This window comes from Thalia democratica, chromosome 6, assembly GCF_965202585.1.
Source record: "Thalia democratica chromosome 6, ktThaDemo2.hap1.1, whole genome shotgun sequence".
NCBI lineage: Eukaryota > Metazoa > Chordata > Thaliacea > Salpida > Salpidae > Thalia > Thalia democratica.
Window position 1 is genome coordinate 41,417,226 of NC_139170.1, and position 27,847 is coordinate 41,445,072.

The window sequence follows — 27,847 nt, forward strand, 5'->3', positions numbered from 1 at the left end:
GTAAGTAATGAAAGCATGTATTGCAAAGGGAAAAATGCCATACTTTTTGATATTGAATCTACTGTTAAACATAGTCTGTTTAGAAGGGTTTAGAATTTTTAGTGACTTCCAAATAAAACCCCAGACATTTGAAGTTAACAAGCTTACTAATGAAATTCTTCTGGGTGCTTCAAGTACCTTGCATCAGCTGAGTGTAAACAGTTCTGTTATTAGATCTTACAACTACTTATCTGAAAAATGCATTGCAACTGGCTTTAATACAACAACTGACAGAACCTCTCAACATGCAGTAAATCTTATTGTTCTTGATTATACAAACAATAAAATTTTGTCATGCACACAAGCCAATTGCTACAGTCATGACTTGGAGAACATTTGCATCAACGTAAACAAGCTGCCAAACAAAAACCTTACTGCTGATGTGGGGTTTCACATCCCCAGCCAAAACAAATTTGGTCTGGCCAGGTCACCAAAGCCTGGAGTTTCTTCAATTGAGTTTCTAGAATGGACTGACAACTTCAGCAAGCTAGACCTGGCCTATGCTAACCTTTCACGCACCATCAAAGGGTCCTTCAGCCACATGTTTGTGGATGAAAAGTACATGCCTTCCAAAAAGTTTCCTGTTCCAGTGTACTACGACTTTGGTTTTAACAGCGGAGGGTACTCTTATTTCCTTAGTACCAGTTTGAAGTCACCAAAAAAGAAAAAGCAGAAGTACGGGGTCAACATAGCAAGGGTTTGTGACAAAGATCAAATTATGACATCGTATGTTGAGACTGAGTTGAAGTGTGCATTTGATGGCAAAACATCTAAAAATGACAATTTTGTTGTGCTTGACGCTCAGCTGGTGAATTCAACTAATGGTATTTTGTATGAAAGACCAGACAACAGGTATGAATTGTACGTTGTAGTCTTGTTTGGTAAATCAAAGAAGTTACCGTCATCTTCAACTTTTGCTGGGGCCAACAGATCTTTGTGTGCATTTAGACTGTCTGAAATCGATGAAAATTTAAACAGAGCTGTTAAACTATGTAATGGCATCGCATACAACCCTAAGAAAGTGAAAAACAAAATGTGGATTTTCAAATCTGCTCTTGGTGATTACTGTATAAATCCAGAAACAAAGTTTATATATACACTGTGTCCAAAGATAGGAAGCACTAATGATATACAGGTGATTTACAGTTCTGAAGCAGTGGAAACTGATTATTTGTGGGAAAACTCAGGCTATATGAATGACAACCAAACAAGCTTTACAAGTTTTACCAACATTCAAAGAAAAAAAGACATTATTCAGGTGTATGGCACTGAAAATGGCAAACTCTACTTGCATTCACACAGGCATCACGATAACATGGGCTATGTGCCAATAGTGAGCCTTAATGACAATAAAACTGTTAAAAAACTTGAGTATGATGCCTCAAATGACTTGCTGATCGCACTAACTGAAAATGATTTGCATGTTGTGAAGTTTGAGGAGTTTTGCATGTCAGCAGACTCTTGTGTAAGTTGTCTTTCAAGGAAAACGCTAGGCTGCGGTTTTTGTTCTGAAACCTCACAATGTGTGTTTAATTCCACTTGTAAAAGTTCCAGCTGGTCAGACTCTGTTTGTGTATCTAAAGTGCAAAGTATTCAAACAACACTCTTTCCAAAGGATGGCACAACAAGTTTTAAACTGTATGGAAGTGACCTTGGTTGCTTGATGCCAAAAGAGTTTGAGAAAAAGATTGAAATAATTGGTACCAACAGCTCGAGTAGAAAAGACAATATTGTTGCAAGTTGTGACTTAAAAGGTGGGTTGAGTCAAGGTAACTTAAACTGTACTAGCGTGCATCAAAATCAGATTTTTACTACCCCTTTATCTATGAATAGCACTCAAGAGTGTGAATTAGGTTACACAGTTAAAACAGTAATAAACACTGAAAATCTAAACATGAGTTTTGTTCAAGTGTCTGTATCTGATTACAGTCCAAAGTATGGTAGTGTAAATGGAGGTGCAATTGTTTCAATACATGGAGAATTTTTAAATGCAGGATTGATTGTTGCTGTCAAAATCTCTGGAACAGAGTGCAAAGTGTTTGAGAGAAAAGAAGACATGATAAGGTGTACAATGCAGCCCCAAGATGAAAGCTCCAATATAAAGGAAAGTTTTGTGGACATTGATGGGTCCAAGACCTTGTTTCAAGCTGGTTTTGATTTCCTACCTGCTCCTGAGTTAATGTTATCTGCAGATGGTTTAAACGGAATGTTCAGGTTATATATGTTCATAATATTCATAAATTTTGTGAAAAGTTTTTATTTTTTATATCACTAATAAACTAATAATATTTTATCAAACCTTACTAGTATGAAAAAGTCTTTTTAGCTTTAGATTTTGATAAATTCAGTTCATATGGCTTAAAGTTATTTTGTGAATTAAATTTTATAATTAAATCTTAGCTGTTTGTTATATTCAGAGTAGGATTTATTCAAAGGGTCAAAAAGTTTTTATACTGTACTGTACACTGTAATTTTATAGTAATTAAAAAATTTTTGTTATTTGATAACTAAAATCAACGAAAAATTTATAACAGTGGTGGCTGTATTCATTATATTAGAGGAAAGAACTTAAATTCTAGCGCCAATCCATTTTACTATATTTACAACAAAACAACTAAAGAAGTACTTGTAAATAATACCATGCTTGAAGTTGTAAATAGTACAGTGGCTGTCCTTAGAACACCATCGTTTAAAAATGCCTTAAAATGTGAGTTTTAAATTGTAATACAATTTTACACAATGCAATGTATTAAAATTAATTTAAACAATTTGATGTTTGTTGGTTTATGTTTAATTGTAAAATAAAATAAAAAAAGCTCCCTTGGTAAGTTTGAATGTATTGTTTGAAGTTCTTATCAATTCCTAAATGACAGTTTAAATTGAAAGCTTATGATAATTTTTTTTAATCAGTTTTCAAAATAAGAATAAGTTATTTACAGTAGCACAGCTTATAAGTCTTTAAAAAATTTTGATTCAGTTTTGATTAGAAATATATAAACAAAATACTTTTGAAAGTTAATAAAAGTTTCATGTATAAATTACTTTATGCTAAATTTACTTAATATATTACAGTGATAAGTTTCAATTTTAAATATCTTTAGTATTTTCTAGTTTTTACTGCTTTAAATGTTGTTCAAAATTATGTTTTAATACTTTTACTACAAATATTTTTTACAGTTTACACTAGGGGTCAGTATTTTTATGAGAATGTAACAATGTTTATAAAAAGATTCTTAATTGGTAATATTATTTTTGCTTAAAATTAAAGCAAAATAGTATATAGTTTAGCTAATTAAACAGTACACAGGGTTCGTGCGCGTCAGGCTAAGTCAGGCTAAATCAGTTTTTTTGAAAAAAGTTGAAAAACGTCAGGCTAAATCAGTTTTTACGTTTAAAAACTTGAGAATCTCAGTTTTTGTCAGTTCAAATGCATGAATTTTTTTTAATTAAGATCAAATTGAGATGTGAATTTATTTCTAAATAAAGATTTAGTTATTAAAGACAAAATCAGTTAGTATTTGTAAAAATAAGTGCTTAAAACCCTTTGTTGAATCTCTAAAATAATTTTAAGAATCTTCATTATTTTATTTTTAGTAGATTATATACGTCATATTTATAAAATTTCATAAAAAAGTACAGTTTAAACATTACAGTTTAGTTCAACAACTTAGCTGTTTGTCTGAATTTGTTTACATGAGCTTTGTTTTTCAGAGCTTAGTTGGTTAAACTGTTTTAATATCTAATATAAAGGCTTTATAACAAATACTTTTTAGATTAATACTCTTAGCAGTTTGTTCATATATTTTATTTTCTGTTTATTCAAAGTTATTAGAAATATTCACAAGACTAAAACTTAGCTTAAAGATATAAGTTTCATAATTAGTAGAATCATATTTTGCAAGTTAATGAGTTGATAGTAATTTTTATTTTACTCTTTTTAAATGTTTCAGTTTATTATAACGCTTAGATATTTTTACTTAGCAAAATGAAGCTTATTTTAAAATTTAGTTTTTTATTTAAAAAGTTCAAAATAAGTGATAAAAGCATGTATTTTAAAAACAGGTATATGATAAACTTATAGTAAATTTAACATTAATATTTTTCAGATTTAGTTAATTTACTATAGTTAGTTAAGTGATAGCATTATGTCAAAAGTTTAATTTGAGACAAACTTATTTCAATGATAGTTGGTTGATAAATCAAGAGTATTCTGAATGGATAAAAAAATGTGATAACAGTAAATTAGCTTTCTACTGCAACTGGTGTTGCAAAAAAATCATGCTCTCTAATATGGGTGAGAAAGCAGTAAGGAACCATATGAAGCGAGATAGCCACAAGAATGCTTTGAAGCGGATAAAGAGCACCAGAAGTATCAATTCTTTTTTTTCTTCAAGCAGCCAACCAAGCTCCAGCAAGACTAGCACTATTAATGTTCCTGCTGATGCTGTTTGTTCTGAAATTACTTGGGCATTGACCGTGGCACAAAAGAATTTTTCAGCAAATTCCTGCGATGACATGAGTGAAACTTTCAAAACGATGTTTCCAGACTGCAAAGTTCATCGCTACTTTACCATGGGAGCTCAAAAGTGCTCTTATGTCATTAATTTTGGACTTGGTCCATTTTTCCACAATGAATTAGTTGAGCGTGTAAAAAAGTCGCCTTTCTATTCAATATCCTTTGATGAAAGTCTCAATGAAGTTGTTAAAAAACAACAAATGGATGTTGTTGTGTCATACTGGGACTCTTCTACGCAGAAATCTTGTGTACAGTACTTGACTTCCAAGTTTCCCAAGTACTGCACTTCAGAAGAATTAAATATCTGTTTAAACGAGGCAATGGAAGATTTTGATCCAGGCAAAATGGTCCAACTTTCCATGGATGGACCAAATGTTAATTGGTCTATTTATGAGACTATTTCTTCTAGTAGAGAAGAAAGAGATTTGCCTGCACTAATAAATATTGGCAGTTGTAGCCTCCATATTTTTCATGGAGCCTTCCAATTTGGATGTACTAAAACAAAATGGCACATAAAAGAACTATTGAAAAATTTGCATTCACTTTTTTTTAATGCCCCATCACGCAGGAGTGATTATATTGCCCAAACTAAAACGACCAAATTCCCATTAAAGTTTTGTCCCCATCGTTGGATTAAAAGCCAGCAAGTAGCTGATCGGGCAATTGATATTTGGCCAAGTATAGTATTCATGATTAAACATTGGAAGACACGAGTCCCAAGTAAAAGGCCGCAAGGCAACAACTTTAAAGTTATTGCAAGTGCAATTGAAGACCCATCAGTAACAGTAAAACTTAAATTTATTAGTTATATTGCCTCTGTGTTGAAGCCTTATTTAAGTAAGTATCAGAGCAGTGATCCGTTGGTGCCAATAATGGCAGATCATGCTCTTGATATAATCAAAACTTTAATGGGTATTGTCTATAAAGCAGGCCATATTACTGGCGTTTTCACCTCGAAACATCTAAAAAAATTCAATTTTAATGAACCCAGTGCCAAGAAGCGTACTATCTTTTTTGGTTGTTCTGGCCAATTTGAATTAGACCAACTAGAAAAAACCAATCAAATTGACGAAAACGCTTATTTAGGTATTAATGAATCGGCAAAAACTTTTGTTATCAACATTATGGAAAAATTGAAGTCAAGATTGCTAGTTGGATCGTCTTTTCTTCATAAAACGACTTGTTTAAACCCATTAATGTTGTCAACTTTGGGGAAAGACACTGTTTTATTGCGCTTTCAACATTTAGTACAACAGTTATCACAGCAGAAAATTATCAATTGTCATGTTGGAGACAAAAGTTTGTTTGAGTTCGAGCAGCTAATAACCAAACAAGCCAATATTTTAATGTTTAATAGTTATGATAGTTCTACAGAGAGGTTAGACAGCTTTTTTTTTAACAAGTTAAATGTACAAGTATACGAGTCGCTTTCTCACGTCATAAAGTGCATTTTAGTTCTCTTTCACGGTCAAAGTCAAGTTGAAAGAGGTTTTAGTGTCAATAGGCTCTCCTGAACGATAACATGCAGGAAAAAACTGTAGTTAATAGACGCTTAGTGAAAGACTTCATGCAAACACAAAAAAACTAAAGCCATATGAAGTAAAAATCACAAAAGAATTAAAGAACTCGGTTTCGTTTGCACGAGAGCGCTATCGTGCTTGGTTGGAGACAAAAAAAAGAGATGACTTAGTTTTAGAAAAGCAAGAGGGAGAAGATCGAGAAGTTAGGAAAAGAGAACTGCAGGACTTACAAAACAAGCGTGAAAAAGCTAAGCGTCAATTAGCAAGTTTAGATAAAGAGATTGGATTGCTTACAAAAATTAAAAAAGTGACAAAATGATTAGAACTTTTTTGAATTTTTGTCTATCCAAAAGTGTTTGTTTAAAGTTTATTTTTCGTTCAAAGACATTTATTTATTATAACAGTTTTAAATATAAAATTATTTTTAATATAAATGTTTTTTATTCATTCGTTTATAAAGATTTTTTTGAATAGTTTATGTGTTAACATAAAAAGCTTAAACTGTTTTTTTAGTTTGAGTAGTTATTTTAAAAATTATGTTGTTAATGAAAAGATAAGTTTTAGAGTCCAGATCATGTGTTTAATACTTATTTTTATGTATTCGTTTAAAAGGATTCTTTGAAATAACGTATGTAATATCATGATTAGTTTAATTAGTTATTTTAAAAATTAAGATGCTTTAATGATAACATAAAGTTTTTGAGAGATGTGTTTAATTACATTTTGTATTTCTTTTACAGACTTATTCACATTTCTGTTTTAATAAAAGCTTCTGGTCCAGTCATGTAACTTATAATTGACGAATTTAAGTACTAATTGACACGAACCCTGTATATGGGTGATAAGTGGTGGATGTAACTAAGCCTTAAAATTTAATAAAGTTTTGAATTCATTGAAGTAGAAATTATAATGACCAGTTAAAAATATTCAAGTTGCTGGGTAAGCGATTGATAGATGTTGAAAAATAAATCATTTAAATTTTTATTTTCTTTAAAAGTAGTTTTGTGAATACTTTTATTGCGTTAATTTGCTATTTAAGACCCCCCGATACCCAAAATGCCTTCTGAAGGTGATTTTTTCTACTTTGAAAAAATGTCAGGCTAAATAGGTCTCTGTCAGGCTAAATGAAAAGGAATTTCGCGCACGAACCCTGAGTACAGGTAGTTAAATTTACTCATAGAATCAAAAAAGAAACATATGTGTATATTATTATTATAAATAAGCTTAAACTTCACCTATTCTATATTAATTAGCTTATAGCTAAATGGCATCTTGAAGGCCATATTTAGCTTGTGAGCTGTCGTTTAATAACCCATGGTTTAAACTCTTTAAATAGTTTAGAAAAAAACAATGTAATAAGATTTGTTTTTAACTAAGGTAAAGTAGAAATATACATATATCATTATGGCATATAATCAAAGAAAAAAGTAAAAATTAAAATCTGTTAAAAATATTTAAATCAAATATTTTTATTTTTTATTAAAGTGGTTAAATGCACAATAAACTTTTACTGTTTGAAAAAGGAATGACTAAAAAAAGTATTATTGCATGCATATTTGTTTTTAAAGCTAAGTATTGTTTAAGTTGTAAAAGATCATGATTATAATAATCAGGTAAAAATACTTTTTTTAGTTTTGATCATTTATGTCCTTTTTTCAACAACAACAAACTTATATTCAAAATATACTTATATTTTGTAATATATGCAGAATTATATTGATACTAATTTGATATTTACAATAATTTTTTTTAGATCCATAATTAAGTTAGAGTATTAGTTAAGAAAAAGTTTGTCAACTTTAAAAAAGACAAAAGAAAACTTTCAATTAGTATTTTAAGCAAAGTTTAATATTTTTTTCTAGCATGGGAAGAAGCTGAGTCCAGAAAAGTTAAAATTTCTTTTCACTTTGATGATTACGAGGAAGACAAAAAGTTTTATATTTTCCCTGACATCAAGTTGGACTATGTGGAAAATAAGTTGGAAAAAAGTGAAAACAAAAAGGAAGAAACAAAAATAAGCTTCAAGTTTAGATGTAAGTTGTTTTGAATGACTTAATATTATATATTTTTAAGCAAAATTTTTAGCTTTTCAATTATTTATAGTTTCTTGGTTTAAAACTTTTCTTAAACACTACATGCAAGAAAACTGAATTCAAAACTACACCAAAATTTTCATTGTGTTTTTTTATTTTAATGTTTTAATATAGTTGTAATGGTTACTTACGTATAAATGGTAAAACGATTTTACTAGATTTCAAATATATTAAAATGAATTGTTTTGTATTTCTAAATTACCTTTCTGTCTTTTTATTTTTGTGAAATGAATTTTATAGAAAATTGTTTTTAATTTGTAAATAAAAATGTCATTAAATTTTAATAATATTTACAAATATTTTAACTAGTGTTAAAAAGCTATATATTAAAATTTACTCAAGCTTTAGAACCTTAAAAAATGTTTTTGTATGTTTTAGATACTAGGTATATAATGATAAATTTATGATTTAATATTTAAATTTTTCTTTATCTTTTAACATTAGTTTATTTTTAACTGTTCTTTTAGGTTAAAGTAAAGTAAGATTACGAACAATAAACAAAAACAGTTTCTGTTTTATATTTGTGCAAATTACACAAACAATAAGAGATTAATTTAAGCCACACACAATAAAGTAGCACTAAAACCACAACAGTTATTGTATATATTTTTAGATGGCAAAGAAGAATTCTTGTGTGTAGACGATTATGAATACTACATAAGCGGTGTAAACTCAAATAAACCTTTTCAATGCACTGAAAACAAAACTTTAGCCCAAACAAAAGCTAAGAAGTACATCTATTGCAAAAGTTATTTTGAATTTGTTGTATTGGTTATATAGTAATATTTTACGTACTTTTAGCCTTAATTTAAATAATATCAATAATTTTTCTTAATAAAATACTACTACATAGTATAAACATATGGCTGTTCTAACTAACTAATTTTTTTTTGATTACATTATAATGAGTTTTTAGTGTATTTTTGTTACAAATGTTTTGAACTGAATTTTTATTTTTATTAAGTTTATGACATTTTAGAACACCAAATTCATTAAAACAGAAAGTTGTTAAAATAAAAATTTCTCTGTAAGTTTATACTCCAAACATATCTAGAGAAATTTATAACTTTAAAGTAGTGATTTAATAATTTATATAGTACACAAAAAGTATGGTAAGAAAGTTTTTTATTACTTTTGAACATTTATTTTGTCCTTGTACAACGATTTATAATATTAAAAGATAGTTTAAAACGACTATACTATGTTTTTAATAAATTCAATTTGTTTTTTACAACAATTTATCAGAAAATATGTTTCTACCATATGTTTAATATCACGCATTTAGATTGATGTTTGACAATTTTATTACTGTGTAAACATTTACAAAGAAGCTATATTTTACTACTGTTCTATCCTACAAATTCAGCTACTTAATATTGATTTTCAGATACATCTACATAATGTTAATTTCTATAAAAACACTTGATATTTTTTTATATACAATCTAGTATATTAAAAGTATTATGTGATTTAAACCCAAGCATAACTATAAAGTAGTTTTATTACTTTTAGTTTTGTCAAATATTGTATTTTTTTAAAGCTATTTAATTAAATATTGTATTCAATGCAATTTTATTTGAAATCAATAACCAATTTCAGAAATAACTTAATTCTTAATTTATAAGAAAAGCATCACCAAGTTTAGATAACATTACAACCATGTTTTAAACTACTGTTTCTTAGAACTTAGTCTTTTTTTTGTTTTTATCTTTTTAATCTTTCAGTACTTTAAATGAGTTTTTGATTATATGACAATAGGTTAAATTTAAATTTTTTTCATTGTGATGTTAATATTGTTAATGTGATGTATATACTTTTTGTTCAAAGTATAAACATCATACTGAAACCGAATAGTTGCACAAACTGATTTTCTATCTAGTTTCTCTCTAATTAAAAGCAAATAGTTAAAATTTTTCACAAAATACCGTTCACTGTTTTTAATCATGCGCTTCAAGTACAAAAACATCAACACAAATTAAAAGTACTTATTTTATTTAATTAGCTTTTCTACTGTGTATCTTGTTTTAGACTTATCATTTTTGTTGTTAACCTGCTTACACAAACAATTTTTTTTTTCAATTTAAACAGATATAATTTGTTAAAAGTGAGAATTTGAATAAAATAAAATGAATAATTTTTTTGCTTTAATTAATTATTCAAAAATAGCAACCAGTCTGCTTGAACCTAAACTAAAGTTTCAGATGTATTTATTAAAATTTTATGTTTATAAAAAATATTAAAATGTTTCAATTAACAAAGTGTGTTTAAATTATGCTATATTTACAGAGCAAAGGTTGGCCAGCAAGAAGGAAGTGATAATAAACCTGGTTGTTAAAGAATCAGAATTGAAAGAAAAGTTAGATGGAAATGTGAATGTAAATATCACAATCAAGTATACATCTGATCATCAACAATATATTGTTATTAGTGATTTGCAGTATGAAACAAATACATCAAAAGCCGCCATAGGCATTATTGTTATTTTGGTTTGTTTGAAATTATTATTGTTTTCAAATATGTATGTTTTCTCAAAAATTTGTTAAATCTTCCATAGACACTGTGAAGTTAAAAATAAGTTTGTTTTATTTTGCTATTATATTTTGTTACTAATTTGCTTTAAGCTTATAAACTAGCTAATTAATTGTTTTTTGTTGAAGTAATTTATTAGTTATGTTATTGTATACTAATGTTCTTTGTAACAGTAGAAATAAATTTATTAAACTATTACATTACTTCTAGATTAAAATAAAAATGTATATTTTTCATTATTTATTTTATACACTTAACTTTATATACCTAGACTTTAAAAACAATGTATAAAATTGTTGAAATAAAAATAGATTTTAATAAAATACAAAGTAAATTATTTTAAAAGTTAATTTCAATGCAGTTTTAAATTTGTCTATGTTATTGAATTTTATAATATACTGTTATATAACTGTCTAGCATATTGTATATACCTAAAATTAAAAAAAGAAAACATTTTCCAAAAAAAGACTTCAAATATTGTCTGAAAAAAATCCAAATTTCATGTTTGCACTATGAAATAATGCACTACAAATTTGTTTAATAAGGTTACTTTTCTTTCATAGTGTAGGTCGTAAAATTTTATTACACCTTGTATTATAAATAAGGATATAAACTGTTTTATCCTTATTTACATTACAAACAGTACTAAATGAAAACTAAAAGTTTAGAATTTTTTTTAAGTATGTCCTGTATTCAACAAATACTTTTTTATAACTTAAACTAAGATTTATTATTAAATTTTTATTATTGATAATTTTTTTTTTGGGTCAATGTAAAATTTAAGTTATGTCAACACTGAACAAACTACTTTTTTGTTCTATAACAAATTAAAACAAAAGTTTTTAAAGATTGAATTGTATTTTAAACTTTGTTTGTACACAGTAATTTTTTTAGATTAAGTGATAGTTGTTGCTATTTATTGATATTGAGTTTTTAAAGAATATAATTAAATCTTCTTTACAAGCTTGTACGTATTTTTTTTAACAATTGTTTTATTAAGGAAAGTTAGCTGTATTCTGTGCATACATATCCTATTTAAGCTTCTTGTAATATAAGTTGACAGCTAAATCTATTTGCACAATACTATTTAGAACTATGTATAAAGGTTAAATTGTGTTTACTTTTTATAAACTACAAAGCAATTTATATTTTAGAATTGTAAAAATTATTAAATAACAACAAACAAAAGAAGTAAATTTGAATTTATATTTTTGTTTTATACTGCCCAGGAATTTTTAAGAGATAAGTTTACTGCTTACTCCAAGGTCATAGTTCATTTACTATGTATACACCACTATGAAGCAGTAATGAAATACTTCGTAAAATGTGCCCATTTTTATTAGTTAGTATGTCGTATTTAATGCAAGTTAATACATATAAAAAATCAAAGATGGTAGATTACAATATTTAGAAATTCCTAAAAATTTTAACCGCTTTTTTAAAAATACCTTTTTTTTTGTTAATGAATTGAATATTTAAGTATATAAATTTAAAAAGTTTAGGTTCGATAGAAGTTTTTATATTAACATAGAAAAAAGTAAACGTTGAAACACTTTAAGATTTTAGGTTATTAAAGAGTATAGTTTTTGTTTACATACACTTTTTTCATATAAAAACTTTTAATTTTCAGATAATCTTAGTGATTCTAGTAGCTGTGGTGTACTTTGTGAGAAGAAGGAAAAACAACAAGAAAAGACAAACAAATTTGACAAATGAAAATGGCGATTTACATGAAATGCAACTCTTAAGTAATCATAATGGCAATATTGAAAACGAGTATTCACATTCTAACAATAGAAACAGGTTTGAAGTATTTTTCTTATACTGATAACTAAACTTTTATGTTTTTTCAAACAGTACTTTAAACGTGTTTTTCACTAAAAATAAAATGCATAAATAAAATAATCAATTTTTTACCTCAAACATTATGATGTTTGTTTTGAAAATAATCAAAACGCACAAGTAATTTATTATGGTGTCATTTTCAGATTTAAATTGTAATTATAAAATTATCGTTCGTATCTTTAAAATGCGGTAAAATTTACAGTATTTTTCTTCTTACAATATGTTTGCGTAATATATATTTTATATGCTATAAATTTCTTTGTTATTTTGCTCACAAAAAACCGTTTTTGAAAAACTATTACAAAGGTTGATTACTAAAATTTTTAGATATTTAAATATTTTTTTCTTTAAACTTAAATATAAGAATTTTAATCGTATAGATATTATATAAACTAGCTAAAAACTGTAGTATTATGGTAATTAAAAAGTTCATTATTACCTATAAAAGAATAAGCTGTCCAAGGTAAAACTTTATATAATTTATCAAAGTTGTCTTATAAAATTTATTTAACGTTTTGTAATGACTATTTTACATAAAAGATCGGCAACGAACGAAATGAATGAAGAAACTATGATGAATTTAATGAAGAGATTGCAATTAAGTGAAGATATTTTGCATGAAATACAACCCGTACTTATATCTGATGATAAGTTGTTCATCGACTACAATAATGTTATTGGTTTGTTTAAAATTGCAAATTTCATAATAAACATCCCAGAAGTTTTAATTTTATACCGCTAAGAAAAAGCTTGCGGACAATAAAATCATAGTTTGTCCGTAAATATTATCAAATATTTTCTATTAATTTTATAACTAGATATGTTTAAATATAGAATATGTACATGTTTACTAAACAATGCTTAACGCAATTGTATTTAGATAGCTTTAAACATTATCATAAGTTTATATAGTGTTTTAACTTATTTTAAATTTCACTTCATACATGTTTTTATAAGAGACAACTTGTGTTAAAAACTATTTTTTTTATGATTTAAGTAAGAGAGTTTTAGATTATCTTCTTCTAAATTTTTAAAACTAACAATAACTTTACAAAATACTGTTAAAAAAATGAAACAAATTAAAGATGTTAGGATTTTTAAATTAAAAATTTGCATCTGTTTTATTCATTTAAATGAACAAACAGGAAAAGGCCACTTTGGGACAGTATACGAGGGGGAATTTACCACGAGTGAAACTAACCCAGTATCTGGGGAGCATGTCAAATTGAAGGTTGCCGTGAAAACTCTGTCCAGGATTGAGAGTGCGGACTCGGTTGAGAAGTTCCTTAATGAAGGTTTTTTCTTAATATGTATCCTTAAACATGCATGTTAAATTTTTAAACCTTTAAATTATCTTACAAACTTATTATAAGTCTTACATCATGGGTTTTCATAAAAACAAATGTTATACACCATTATAGTATCTTTTAAACCTCAAGTATGTAAACGAGGATATAAAATCAGTAGCTTCCTAATTTTTCAAAATCTATGCAGTGCACAGTACAAAAATAGAAAAACATATGTGCAAATTAGATTGTTAAACCACTTCTTTTTACACACAGACGATATCACTATTAGTTATATTTTTATTTTGCAACATATTGCGTATGTTGAGAACTGATAAAACCACATCATGTTAACCAATATAAGATAAAAAACATACATACTTTATCTAGAATTTTTATATATTATATTTTTACTACTTATCAAAATTTATTTACTTTTAAAATTAACCTCTATGCAAAATATTGCCCATAAGTGTACAAAAAAAAAAAAAAAAACAATTTAGAAAATTTTAACATTAAGTTGTCAGTAGAAGCTAATTACTTTAAGGTGACTCTTTGTTTAGTAAATACATAGTTTGTTCTATGAAAAAAAAAAACTAAAATAAAATAATTGTCTAATTTTTTACACAACTTGAAAACAAAACCAATGATGATAACATAAAATATTAATAACTTGTTTTGAATCGTATTAAAGTAGAAAATGAGTTAATACAATAATTATACTAGTTGTGTAATACTAATTTTTCTACAACAAAAAAATATACATATTCACTCAGGAATAATGATGCGAAGTTTCTCACATGAGAATGTGTTGAACCTGATTGGTATTTGTATGGAAATGGAGCAACCGTTAGTCGTGCTTCCTTTCATGAAGCACGGAGATCTTCTCAATTACATCAGAAACCCTGATAATAAGTTTGTTGGAAAGTATTTAGATTGTATTATGCAAATTAATAAAGGGCTAATACGTTGTGTAGAAACGGTAAATCGTCGAAGTGTCTAAAAGCAAAAAATAATCTTAGTAAAAGATGTAATTATTATGTACTTCTTTTGTACCAAAGATAAAACATTGTTTCTGTTGAAATGTTTAAAAATCCATTAAAGTATAATCGTTAACAAATCGAAACTAAAAATATTAAAAGCATATCAGTCCGATTTCAACTTTTTTTCAAAAACAAAAGTCATAAGATATTATTTATGATTATTGAAAAGTCTAAAATGATATATAATCATACAGACCAACACTGAAAGACTTGGTATGGTACGGTTTACAAGCTTGTAAGGGTATGGAATACCTTGCCGGTAAAAGATTCGTGCACAGAGATCTTGCTGCTAGAAACTGCATGCTAGATGATAAAATGTGTCTCAAGGTTGGTTAAGTTATTTTTTTTCAAAGTTTTTATTTAAGCACACAGTGATAATCTTAGACCAATTAACAGTAATTATATATACCAATAAAGTTTGTTATGTTGTTGTTCAATTTACGTAATACCGTCTGTTGTATGAAAGTAAAATGATAAAATAAAAAATATATGTTAACCTTTAATAAACCTTTCTTACTGCAATTAAGTTGTCTATGGTTATAAAACATTAAAGATAGCATCATAAAACATTTGCTTTAATTTTTACAATGAAATACTTGATAAATTAAAATAAATCCCTACCCGTTTTGTTTATTCATGAATAAGATTATTTAAATCATAATTGTTTTAAATATTTTTTTTTATATTACTTAAACACTTAAGTTATTTCTTCTCCCAAATACTATCTTGGTCTACGTGTTTTAAATTATTTAAAAGCAAAAGCTAATACAGCCTGAAAAATTCACAATTTAATTTTGTTTGCTTAGTGAGACAATTTAAAGTGGTTTCCTTTCTCAACTCGTATGAATATTTTATTACTTTCAACTAAAAAACAATAACAAAATAAATTAAGTTTTGTATTTAAATTGCATGTATTATTTACAAACTTGCATCAAAATTTGAAGGTTTTTATTACCGAAGTAAAATGAATTCTGAACAACTTTGTGACTTTATTTTCTTTAGTTTAATACTAAAACGCAGTTTCTACCAAAGTAAATATTAAAAACTGTCACTGAGTTTGAAAAATTGTTTAACGATAAGAGTATGCTAAAATTTTAAAAAAGATTAACAATTTGTTTTAATCTCTAAAAGTATTTATTAACCTTAAAATTAACAAAAGTAGTACATTTTGTCTCAACCCTTTACATATAAAAGAATATATTCCACAACGGTAATATGAACAACATATAAATAAATGAGGGTATAAGCAAATGCTTGTCATCAAAGTTTAGATGAAAGCATTTTTGAAGGCAAAGTTAGATCTTATGTGAGCACAAAACTATACCTAACCCTATGGAAATTTTAAGTTGTAAACCAAAACATAAATAACCAAGTAAAAAATCCCCTCACACAAAATATATTAATGACATAAAACAAATGTAGACTTATAAAAACAAACTTTAAAGAAAATACATGGTACTAAAATGATATCAAAAAATTAAAACGATATTTTTCTACAAGTTCAAAAAGACAGGTTCAGGTTAATTGCAATGTCAGTAACAAAACTGAACTTAAACCAACTAAAAGCTTTTTGCTAACAACCAAATAAAAATCCCCCTAACACCAGGTGGCGGACTTCGGTTTGTCGCGTGACGTGTACGAGAAGGAGTATTACCAAGTTAACGAGGGGGAATCCCGTAAGATGCCGGTCAAGTGGATGGCTTGCGAGTGCTTGAAATACCAGAAGTTCACCACCAAGTCGGACGTGTGGTCGTACGGGGTGTTGTTGTGGGAGCTCACCACCAGGGGCGTGATGCCCTACCCCGACGTTGACCCCTTCGACATGCTGCCGTTGGTTTTTTGTTTCAAATTTTTTTTGATTGTTGAATTCAGTATTGATAAAACACTACGAATTATCTATACAATTATTTCTCTAATAAGATGATGGTATGTATGTAGATGGGTAGTTGTCTAAATTGCGCGAGGGGACAAAATTGCACGAAAACACAAAATTGCATGAAGATACTTTTGCACGATGACAAAATTGCACGTGTGACAATTTTGCACGAAGTGTCAATTTTGCACGGGTTTTGTTTCCTGCCCAGGGAAGGGTCAGAACTGCGCGTAGACATTGTTGCACGAAGGGACAAAATTGCACGAGAAGACTCTTTTGCACGAAGAAAATTTATATAATATTTAAAAAAAAGGGAAAATAAAAAAGTTTAATAACTAATTAACAAAAAAAAAATAAGTAAAAAATTTTGAGTAAAAAATAACAAATCAGATAATAAAAAAAAAAAAAAAAAAATTAAGTAGAAAATAATAAATTAAATTTTAAATAGATTAAAATAAAATTACAAAAAAAGTCAGAATAAAAAATTCAAATAACTAAATAATAAACAAATTTAAAAAAATCAAAAAATAAATAAGAATTATGAAATTAAAAATTAATAATGAATTGATGAAATTATTTATTAACTTAAACTAAGATTTTAAAATATTTTAAATAAGCCTAACTCAACCATGCATGTTTTATTATGGAACTTATTTTAGATTAAAATTATTTATCTAAATATATAAAAGTTGTTAAAAATAATTTAACCAAAAGATAAGGTTATCGTGTACAAAAGGTACGCTCGCACTATTTAAACTAATTTTACTATTTTCTATAGATGTTCTTTTTTTTTTAGTATCATGTGCAAAAATTACACTTAATTGTTACTAGATGTAAAGTTTAGTGTCTTTTTTTCCCAAAGAAAGTTGTTGAACTTTTATAACCTTTAAGTATTTAACGTTTCTTTGTATAGATCTGTAAAATAATTTACCGAAACAAAGTTATAATAGTTTAAAATAAAACAAGAGACCACATTTAAGGTTTTTATTTATAACTAGCATGACACTTCAACTTTACGTTAAAAACCATTATTTTTTTGTTACTAAAACATTGGTATAATGTTATTAAATAGAATAACTTAGTCGACTTTCGTATATCACTCTTTAAATAATTACTTATATATTATTTATATTAAGTTTGATATTATAATTTTGACCACAGAGGGATTATGGTTTACTTAATAATACTATTGTTTATAATCATTTAAGGATTTACTTTATTACTATCTTATACATTTTTGAGGCAACTTACATTAATTAATATATAACAGACAGTTTTAGTAAACCAATTTATTCTAAAAATGAACCACAGTTAAATAAAATAAGCAGCACTAAATTCAAAAAGTACAAACTACTTTTATAAATGGTTGTATTTTATTATAACTAACACAGCTTGATCCCACACCAATTAAAATAAAAACTATACTTTTGGATGTATTGAAAGTATATTTAAAAATTTTAAACATAAAGCAAATGTAAGATAATTTTAAGAAATATTAAAAGTTAAACTTTAAATTACAAAAATTAAAAGAAAACTAAAGTATCTAATTGAAAACTTAAATATAAAACAACAAAAACTACTTTAAGTATAATTTACGGAACTACACAGCCATAACAGAATTTTCTATACAATGCAAAATAAAAATTTCATCAGACGGATTTTCTCCTTTCTAAATTTATTTAATTGTTTCATTATTTTGCATGCTCATTTTTTACTGTGCAAAAGTATCTTCGTGCATTTTTGTCCCCTCGTGCAATTTTAACATCTACCCATATAAAAGTATTATTTATTATTTTTTCAAATCTTGTTTAATTATATATTGAAGTTTAGTATAATTTCTATCTAATTTAAGTTCACATCAATACATGTTTATTCTTTAATAAGGGTTATTTTCATTTAAAACAAAATTCTAGTTTTATTTTTATTAATTTATATTAGTTTTTAAATGCAATAATTTAGTTTAAATTAACAAAAACCTAAATAAATTAAAAAATTTAAACCTAACTAAACTAAAATGAATTTCACTAATACATGCCTATTGGTGTTTTTTTTATAAAATACAAAAGTTTTAATATATTTTTTATTTAGTTATTTTAAGTTAGTACTTTTTGTGCAAAATTGACCCTCCGTGCAAAACTGTCTGTCGTGCAAAAGTTGACCTTCCGTGCAATTTTGTCCCCTCGTACAATTTTGTGCCCGCGTGCAAATTAGTCTTTGTGGAAAATTATCTTCGTGCAATTTTGTACGCTCGTGCAATTTTGTCTTCGCGCAATTTAGACCCGTTCCCATGTAGATACAAGTATATTTATGTGTAAAAAAAGTTTATGCTAGAAGCAACATTTAAAAGTAGTTAAAAAAGTTCACCTTTGTATTTATAAGTAGTGTGGTGTTGGTGTCAGAAATCCACGGAGCGACACTTTTCCAAGAACAAAGTTTAATTGAAAATTTTAATTTTTAAATGAATTAGCAAACTATAGTTTTGTTTATGGGAAAAGAACGTTTGAATTATTTTAAACTATAAAAGTACTAAACGAAAAACATTTTAAACTCGGGCAAAAAAGACGCTCAGTGCAAAACTGACCCGTTTCCATAATGTGAACATACATTTAAGCTATATATAAAACAAGCGTTACCTTAACAATCGTTTTAACAACGACATCAGCACAACACTGACAGTTAGTGTTAATCAGAAAATAAAGTTTTTAATTTTTATCCAGATACCTTCAATCGGGTAGGAGGCTCCGCAGACCTGAATACTGTCCGCCTCAATTATACGAAATAATGATGCAATGCTGGATAATCGAGGAAGAAGAAAGACCTGATTTCAGCGAACTCACATTGAAGATTCAAGCGATATACGACAGCTTTCAAAGTGGTACTATTGGTAAGATTTGTACTTGAAGTTTAAAGTCGCAAAGATTTTAAATTATTTATCTAATTACAGTTTTATTTTACATATTTTATTATTGTTGTAATGTTATGAAGTTGTAATTTGGTCTTCACAATTTTGAAATTAAAATAAGCATGAAACATCGTCTAAACCAGGGTTTCCCAAAGGGGAGCGGGTCAGAATGACACAGCGACAAAATGACACGGTGCGTCACCTTGGCACAGTGCGTCAGTTTGGCACGGATGGTCACTTTGGCACGGCGACAAAATGACACGGTGCGTCACTTCGGCACAGAGGGTCACTTTGGCACAGCGACAAAACGACACGGTGCGTCACTTTGGCACAGCGACAAAATGACACGGTGCGTCACCTTGGCACGGTGCGTCACTTTGGCACAGAGGGTCACTTTGGCACGGCGACAAAATGACACGGTGCGTCACTTTGGCACAGAGGGTCACTTTGGCACGGCGACAAAATGACACGGTGCGTCACTTTGGCACAGAGGGTCACTTTGGCACAGCGACAAAACGACACGGTGCGTCACTTTGGCACGGAGGGTCACTTTGGCACAGCGACAAAACGACACGGTGCGTCACTTTGGCACGGAGGGTCACTTTGGCACAGCGACAAAATGACATGGTGCGTCACTTTGGCACAGAGGGTCACTTTGGCACAGCGACAAAATGACACGGTGCGTCACTTTGGCGCAGCGACAAAATGACACGGTGGGTCACTTTAGCACAGCGACAAAATGACACGGTGGTTAATAAAGGAGGGAACGATTTGTTGTGAAACTTCAATCTTTATTGGTATGGACAACGATCTTAGTTTTCTAGGAAACTTTTCGGTTTCCTGTCTTCTAACCGGTTTTGTAGAATCATCAACAATCACATTGATTAACTTTAAAAACAAAGACCGCAGGAATTTTTTATCGTGACTTCATAAAATAAAGTGAAACACGTAATGTTTATACCTTCTATTCTCATCGTCGTACTTATAAAAAACATGCTCGTTTTTAAGCAATAGCAAGGTGTTAGGTGTGCTTAAAAGCTTTGCTTAATAAACAACAACTAGTTGTTTATACCAAACAACGTTCACAAAGATGCAAAAGCAGCAATTTTTTTAACAAAATACGACTGCCAAAATTAACGAAAATTTATTTTTGATTACTTTCGAATGGAAAATCTTAAACACAGTTTAGTACTAGAACTTGAAACGAGTAAAAAAAATTAGAAAATGACTTGCCATTTTACGACTAAAAAGATAAAAACTCATATAAACATATTTTTTAAACTTCAGCAACATTCTGATTTAAAAAATACAATCTTCATTTTAGATCAATCATTCAGTACATCAAAACAATAAACTAGTAGATGTAAATACAGAGGAAAATTTGTTTTATAAACTAAAACTCAGACGTATCGAAAGCAACTTTTCTGCTGTTGTAATTCTAAATTCTAATGCGGTTCTTATTTTACGTTTTTATGCTCAAAAAAATTAATACTTGCGCTATTTTGGCGACTTAATAGGTTGCAAGATTAAAAATAAAAATTAAATATTATTTCCATAACAGAGTTAAGACAAAACCGAGTTTTTTAAAACTTTGTAATAAAACTCAAGAATATAAAGTAGAAGAAATTTTTTACACGCAAATTAAAATCTGCTTTCACTGTATCATTATGAAATTTATTTACTGATTTTGTATTAAATATAAATGCAATTAATTCCTTATATGCAATAAAATACTATAATATCTGTCATACTCTAAGTTTATTTTTATATATTTTAGACTAAAAAGTTTTGTAAAAATAAAAAAGACTTAAAGTTTTAACTTTAATAGAATGGCTGCAGCTTTAATTAGAAGGCTGCAGCAGCAATGTTGTATGTATAACCTCTTCTAGTGATTTTTTTTTAAAGTGATAAATATATAAATGCGCATGAATGGTTGCATCAGACTCTTAATTTTCTCTCAACTGTTCATAATACTATTTTTAACTTTTTCATAAATTTAGGCTCCAGGTCCGTTTATTTTAATTATTTGTTTTCAGACAAGTTTATTATATATTTTCAATACAGAGTTTTAAGTAAACATCCTAACTTATTAACTTTTGTTAAATATAAATATATATACATATTTAATATAAATGGCTAGTTACTACAAAAGCAGCTTAACTCTGTATTTTTAAAAACTACAGTTAAAACACGCATGACTTATTCTTACTACGGAATAACTCTGTATTAATTTAAATCTTAGTTATTTTTTTAAACAATTCCTGATAATAATTAATTAAACTTAACAACAAAAAATAATAAATTTTATTCATTACATAAATATGAAAAGTCGTGAAACGTAAAAAACAAACTTAAGAAATTTATGTTTTTATACATTGACTTAAATTTTAAAGCAATGTAACATATATAGTTTCAAATGTATCAAGCTACTATAGTTTGGAAAAAGTATAATAAATCTTTCGTTTAACTAATTACTATCAAAATTTTACAATTAAAAGTTATATTACTGAAGAAGTTTAGTTTTGCATATAAGTTTGTTAATCCATGCTATCGTGACGCACCGTGTCATTTAGTCGCTGTGTCAAAGTGACGTATCGTGTCATTTTGACGCTGTGCCAAAGTGACGCACCGTGTCATTTTGTCGCTGTGCCAAAGTGACGCACCGTGTCATTTTGTCGCTGTGCCAAAATGACGCACCGTGCCTAAGTGACGCACCATGTCATTTTGTCGCTATGCCAAAGTGACCCTCCGTGCCAAAGTGACGCACCGTGTCGCTTTGTCGCTGTGCCAAAGTGACCCTCTGTGCCAAAGTGACGCACCATGCCATTTTGTCGCTGTGCCAAAGTGACGCACCATGTCATTTAGTCGCCGTGCCAAAGTGACCCTCCGTGCCAAAGTGACACACCGTGCCAAGGTGACGCACCGTGTCATTTTGTCGCTGTGCCAAAGTGACGCACCGTGCCAGAGTGACGTACCGTGTCATTTTGTCGCTGTGCCAAAGTGACGCACCGTGTCATTTTGTCGCCGTGCCAAAGTGACCCTCCGTGTCGAAGTGACGCACCGTGCCAAAGTGACGCACCGTTTCATTTTGTCGCTGTGTCATTCTGACACCCACCCTTCCCAAAGTGGGCCAAGTGGCCCCCTAGGGGGCCATGACAGATACTCAGGGGGCCATGAGTAGCAAAGGGGGAAGAGGGGGGGCCATGAGCAGTAAAGGAGCCACAGGGGGGCCATGAGGCCATAACTTGAAACTTACACTAGATATTCTTGAGTTGCAGATGAAGAGCAAAAAAAAAAAAAAAAAGGTCTTATGTGCATTTTAGAAACTTACACTAGATATTCTCGAGTTTCAGATGAAGAGCAAAAAAAAAAAAAAAGGTCTTACGTGTACTATATTGTAGTTTATGAGTAATCTATATGTTGAAGGGGGCCATTACTTTTTCAAACTCTTTAAAGGGGGCCATTAGCAAAAAAGTTTGGGAAACCCTGGTCTAAACTATTTTTAAAACTGTTATTAAATGGGTAGACTTAAAAATTTTATCAAACTTTAAATCTTTCATACACTATTTCATCCAGTAGATACTTACTGGCGTTATAACTTTCTTTCTTTAAAAAAAGTATATTTAACAAACCCATTCAGTTAAAGTACTGAGAACTTGTTTTAGGCAAAATAGTCGCACAGTTTTTCAAAAGTCGCTGCTTACTTGAAAAATCTAGAGCTAGCTAAAATACATTGCAGCACCTCTTGAAGGACAGTTACGAATAAAAACGATTGCATGATAACTTGACAAAACCAAGCGAACTCCCTTGAAACAATATTTTGTTCAAAAAACTTTTAAAATATACTTGAAAACAAATATTTGTGCAGAAGACCGAGTGTACCAAAATGTGCCACCGACAAACAGACCAGTGTTTTCAAGAGAAACCAGTTTGAAGCCGCAGACACCATTTTCTCCTGGTTTGTAATAATAGTTTGTAAAGTTGTAAACTTAATACATTTATCTTTATTCGTAACATTTTTTGAGGCTTTAGTTATTACTAATCCAAAATCCACTTAAAATATTTCCATTTAACATTTCAAAATCGTAACGTATTTGTTTATTTATTAAGATTTTGTTTAAGTTTTTCAATGAAACTGTCAGTAAGTTTATATCAATACCGTCATTGTCTAATTACTTTCATATAATTTTTTTTGTTGCTTTAGTAAACTTATGCTACTTACTTTTATATAAATTATTATTATAAAGTGTTGTATTGATGTGGTTTATGTTATCAATTAAGGTCCAATACTGCCCCCAAGAAATTCTGTGTCTTCTAAAAAATCTTCATCTACCCAGAACAGTACAATGTTCAGTTTCAAAGGTACGATCAGTTTTTATTTATTATATTTTTAAATACATAAATTAGAACAACAAAAGAGTAATTAAAATTCAGCGTGTTATATGTTAAATAGAATTAAATACTAAGCCAACTTTTTACAATTAATTATGTTATTTATGGAGAACAATATTTAGAATTTTTCAATAACCTTAAACACAGCTTTATCATTATCACATTTTATAATTTTTTTAAACTGTTCAAAAACTTAAACTCAAATTTGATTTTATCAGGAAACCAATCACAAAGCAGCACACTTCGTCGCGATGACGTAATAGAAAATTCTGACGTCATCAGGAACAATTCTGACGAAACTGACGACGCCGGTTATTTGCTGCCTCAACAACACGATGACGGCATAATCACGACTCCTCCCTCGACTCCAGCTTTCGGAAGTAATTTATAATAAGATAACTATATACATCTAATAATATTTATATCTAAAAAAATAACTGTTCAAAATATAGATTTAATTGTTTGCTAACAAAAGATCCTGGTGAAACGAGTTCACTGGAATATAAATAAAAACAAATTGTACAGTTTTATAACAGTCGGATTTAACTTTAAGTATTTTACCTATTATTAACTATTAACCTGTAAAAACATGTAGAAATTATATTAATTTTAATGAAAACATGTACACACCTACTTTATTCTATGCTTCTATTCTTACATTACAGTAATTATTTTTTACAGAACCCAGTTGAAGTGTGTTGATTCGTTAACACACTGAAACATATGTTGGTACAATAAAGGAAGATTAATGTATAATTTGTTTTTATTTTATTTATCTTAAAAAATACTTATCAAAATTTTCGTCGAAAGACTTTTCAGTATAAATACATATATAAGTATTTAAACTTATATAATATTGTTATCTAGTGTGTGGTTTCTCATTGAAAATTATCCAGATTGTTATAAAGGAGGTTTAGGACTGAGATTAAATATTCAAGTTTAACATCAAAACATTTTTCTGGATAATGACTCTTATTCTTTTAAGCTTTAAGATACGAAGGAAAAATAAAGAAGTATTCAATTTAATAGCCACTAAAAAAAAACTCGGTTTAAGTATAGATATTGGTTTGTTGGAAAAACCGATTTTAAAACAAACTATTCAATTGTTTTATTTATTGTATAACTCAAGCAAACCATAACTTATTATTTCTTCACAATTCCATTCACAGCAATTCCACCACCGAAAGATGCGAATTTCTTCCAACAATCCCTCCTCACCTACGATGACCAATCACCGACTAACATCGACAATATAGACCAATCAGGAGCCAATATGGGCAGGAGGTACACTCTGATGAAGGGTTCCCGTCATGACCTCACTGGCAATGACGTAGCTGTTACTAAGCAACGTGATGACGTAACAGTTGAGGACGAGTACACGCCGATGGTCAACAGAGCTTCTCTTGATGATGTCACTTCACAGGAATCCGGTGGTGACGTCATAGATGATCAAAACAGGTAACTTTTTTATTATTTGGTAGTTGTAATCAATTTTATAATACTTAACATTGATATTTTCAAAATAGCTTTAAAAAAGAAAATCAACTTTACAGAGTGGAAGTATTTGCTCTTTTACGAAAATGATCTATCAAAATTAATTTTAATAGTACTTTTTTAAACAGACCTGACAACGGTGACGTAATAGTAAATCCTCCACCTGGTGACGTAATGCAAAACAAACCTGTCTACGATGACGTAGCTGAAGAGAATGTTTTGGAAGAGTTATAAAAGGCGAAATTATACAGAGGGTTTTATACACATTTGAAAATAAATGCAGTGTACTTAAACTTAATAATCTAAACTTATAACTCCAACCTATAATCAAGTCTAAAAAATAAATTTTCATTACAACTGCATTCAATTAACGTTTGGATATTTAAATCAACGACTAAAAGTTTCCAAGTTTTACTTTTCATTACTTTAAGTTTATGACGGTTGTTGCTAGTATTTTGTTTCCTTTTAAATACGGTGCTTTATTTTTTTAAACTTTTCATGCCTTTTTCTAATTTAACACCATAAATGATTTGTTGTTGTTTATCAGTGAAAATGTATTTATATTTCCGTATACTTTTAAACTTGCTTGCACATAACAAACAATGCATGTTTTAAGAGCTGAGTTTTATTAGTTACTATTTAAATTTATTTTTTCTTCTAAGGTGCTCTACTATTTTTTATCATGCAGTTCTAATCTTTCATATTTTACTTGCTCTTTCTTTATTTAAAATCAAGTGCTTTTTATAACGGTACTCTATTTATTGTTATAATTTTTCAAAATCAAGTGAAATTCAGGCAATACTTTTCTTACAGTCTTTCTCAAAATAAAGTTTTCAAAGTTATTATCTTTCAAAATGTTTTGTTTAGATGTTTGTTAAACTAAATCTTATAAAATGACAATCTTTTACAGAAGTACTTGTTATGGTTCTGAGTTTAACTTTTCAACTTGAAATCATAATTACTTTTATTGTATTCTATTTTTTCTTAAGAGTGTGTTTATTTTGTTAGTTTTCTCAATGGTTGTAAAACGGTTTTCTTTTATTATCATACTCACTAAGCGTATAACATCCTTTTATGAATTTAACTCGTTTTAGGGTGATATTCATGATAATCAACTATTTTTTCTTCTACTTCGCTTAACTGAAAATTTTACTTCCTTTTAAAAACTTAATTTCTTAAATAAACAAATATAAATTTATTGATGTACACAAAAATTTGCTTAAAGATTTGTTCCATATAGCTGTGTATATATATGATAAAGTTCAACTAAGTTTTTAAATGGTTTTGATTAATTTTATTATTTTAATCAATCTTATAAATTTTTGGAGTTTGGTTATACTTCTTCGATTATCAGACCAAATGCTTTCAACAGACTGAGACAGACCAGGTTTTCGTTTTTATTGAAAATTTTCAGTCAGCCACAACCGAAAAACCTTTTAATAGATTGACTGACGAGTTTAAAGATTATTGAAAGTATTTTAAAATTAATATTTTAAGTTTGAAAATTAACACTATAATAATTAACTAGTTAAATTTTATATTGCCTTCGAAAGTTTCTTAATGTTAATAAGTTTTAAAACCAAAGTCAATGTTAGACTTTTTGGAAAGTATTCTCAACCTTATATGGCCTTAAGTTATTTTAAATGATAAATTTAACATTCAAACGAAAAGAATGATTTTTTCTGTTGTTGAAAAATATAAATAGGAAACTTAAAATACTATTCCAATAAGACTGAAAGTTAACTAAAACATAGTTGACGCTTTTTAAAGCAAAAAAATCAATCTAAGTAATTAAAAAAATCTTTGGTTGCATCAAACTAGACTGAGGTAGGTTTAAGTTACGATAAAATTAGAGCACATAATTATTATAAGCAAAACATATAAAAATAGACCAATAAAAATTAGCTAGAAAATTAGGAGGAAAAAACATCCAACTTAGAAATAACTTGGCAAAAAAAAAACCTAGTTAGCCTGATTAAAATTAGCCTGGGTGGGAAAGCTCAGAGAAGCGCGGCGTCACTTAGCACAGAGTGACATTTTAACACATAGTGACATTTTAACACATAGTGACATTTTAGCACGGAGTCACTTTAGCACATGGTGACATTTTAGCACAGCGTGACATTTTAACACGGAGTATCATTTTAGCACAGAGTGACACTTTAGCACGGAGTTACTTTAGCACAAAATGACACTTAAGCACGGAGTGACACTTTAGCACGGAGTCACTTTAGCACAGGGTGACATTTTAACACGGAGTTTCATTTTAGCACAAAATGACACTTAGGCACGGAGTGACACTTTAGCACATGGTC

At 28.5% G+C, this 27,847-nt stretch overlaps 1 protein-coding gene across 1 annotated transcript; it reads left to right on the forward strand.

Annotated features, from left to right (window-relative positions):
* Positions 1-26,718, forward strand: LOC145839480 (hepatocyte growth factor receptor-like). Its single transcript, XM_082947053.1, has 17 exons — positions 1-2,253; positions 2,574-2,746; positions 7,938-8,108; positions 8,782-8,916; positions 10,455-10,654; positions 12,328-12,500; positions 13,083-13,222; positions 13,688-13,837; positions 14,605-14,743; positions 15,066-15,198; positions 16,478-16,701; positions 19,462-19,628; positions 23,515-23,604; positions 23,928-24,008; positions 24,257-24,418; positions 25,208-25,496; positions 25,661-26,718. The coding sequence occupies exons 1-17, from the start codon at positions 8-10 to the stop codon at positions 25,764-25,766; spliced, it is 4,779 nt and encodes a 1,592-aa protein (XP_082803179.1). The 5' UTR covers positions 1-7; the 3' UTR covers positions 25,767-26,718.
* The last annotated feature ends 1,129 nt before the right edge of the window (positions 26,719-27,847 follow it).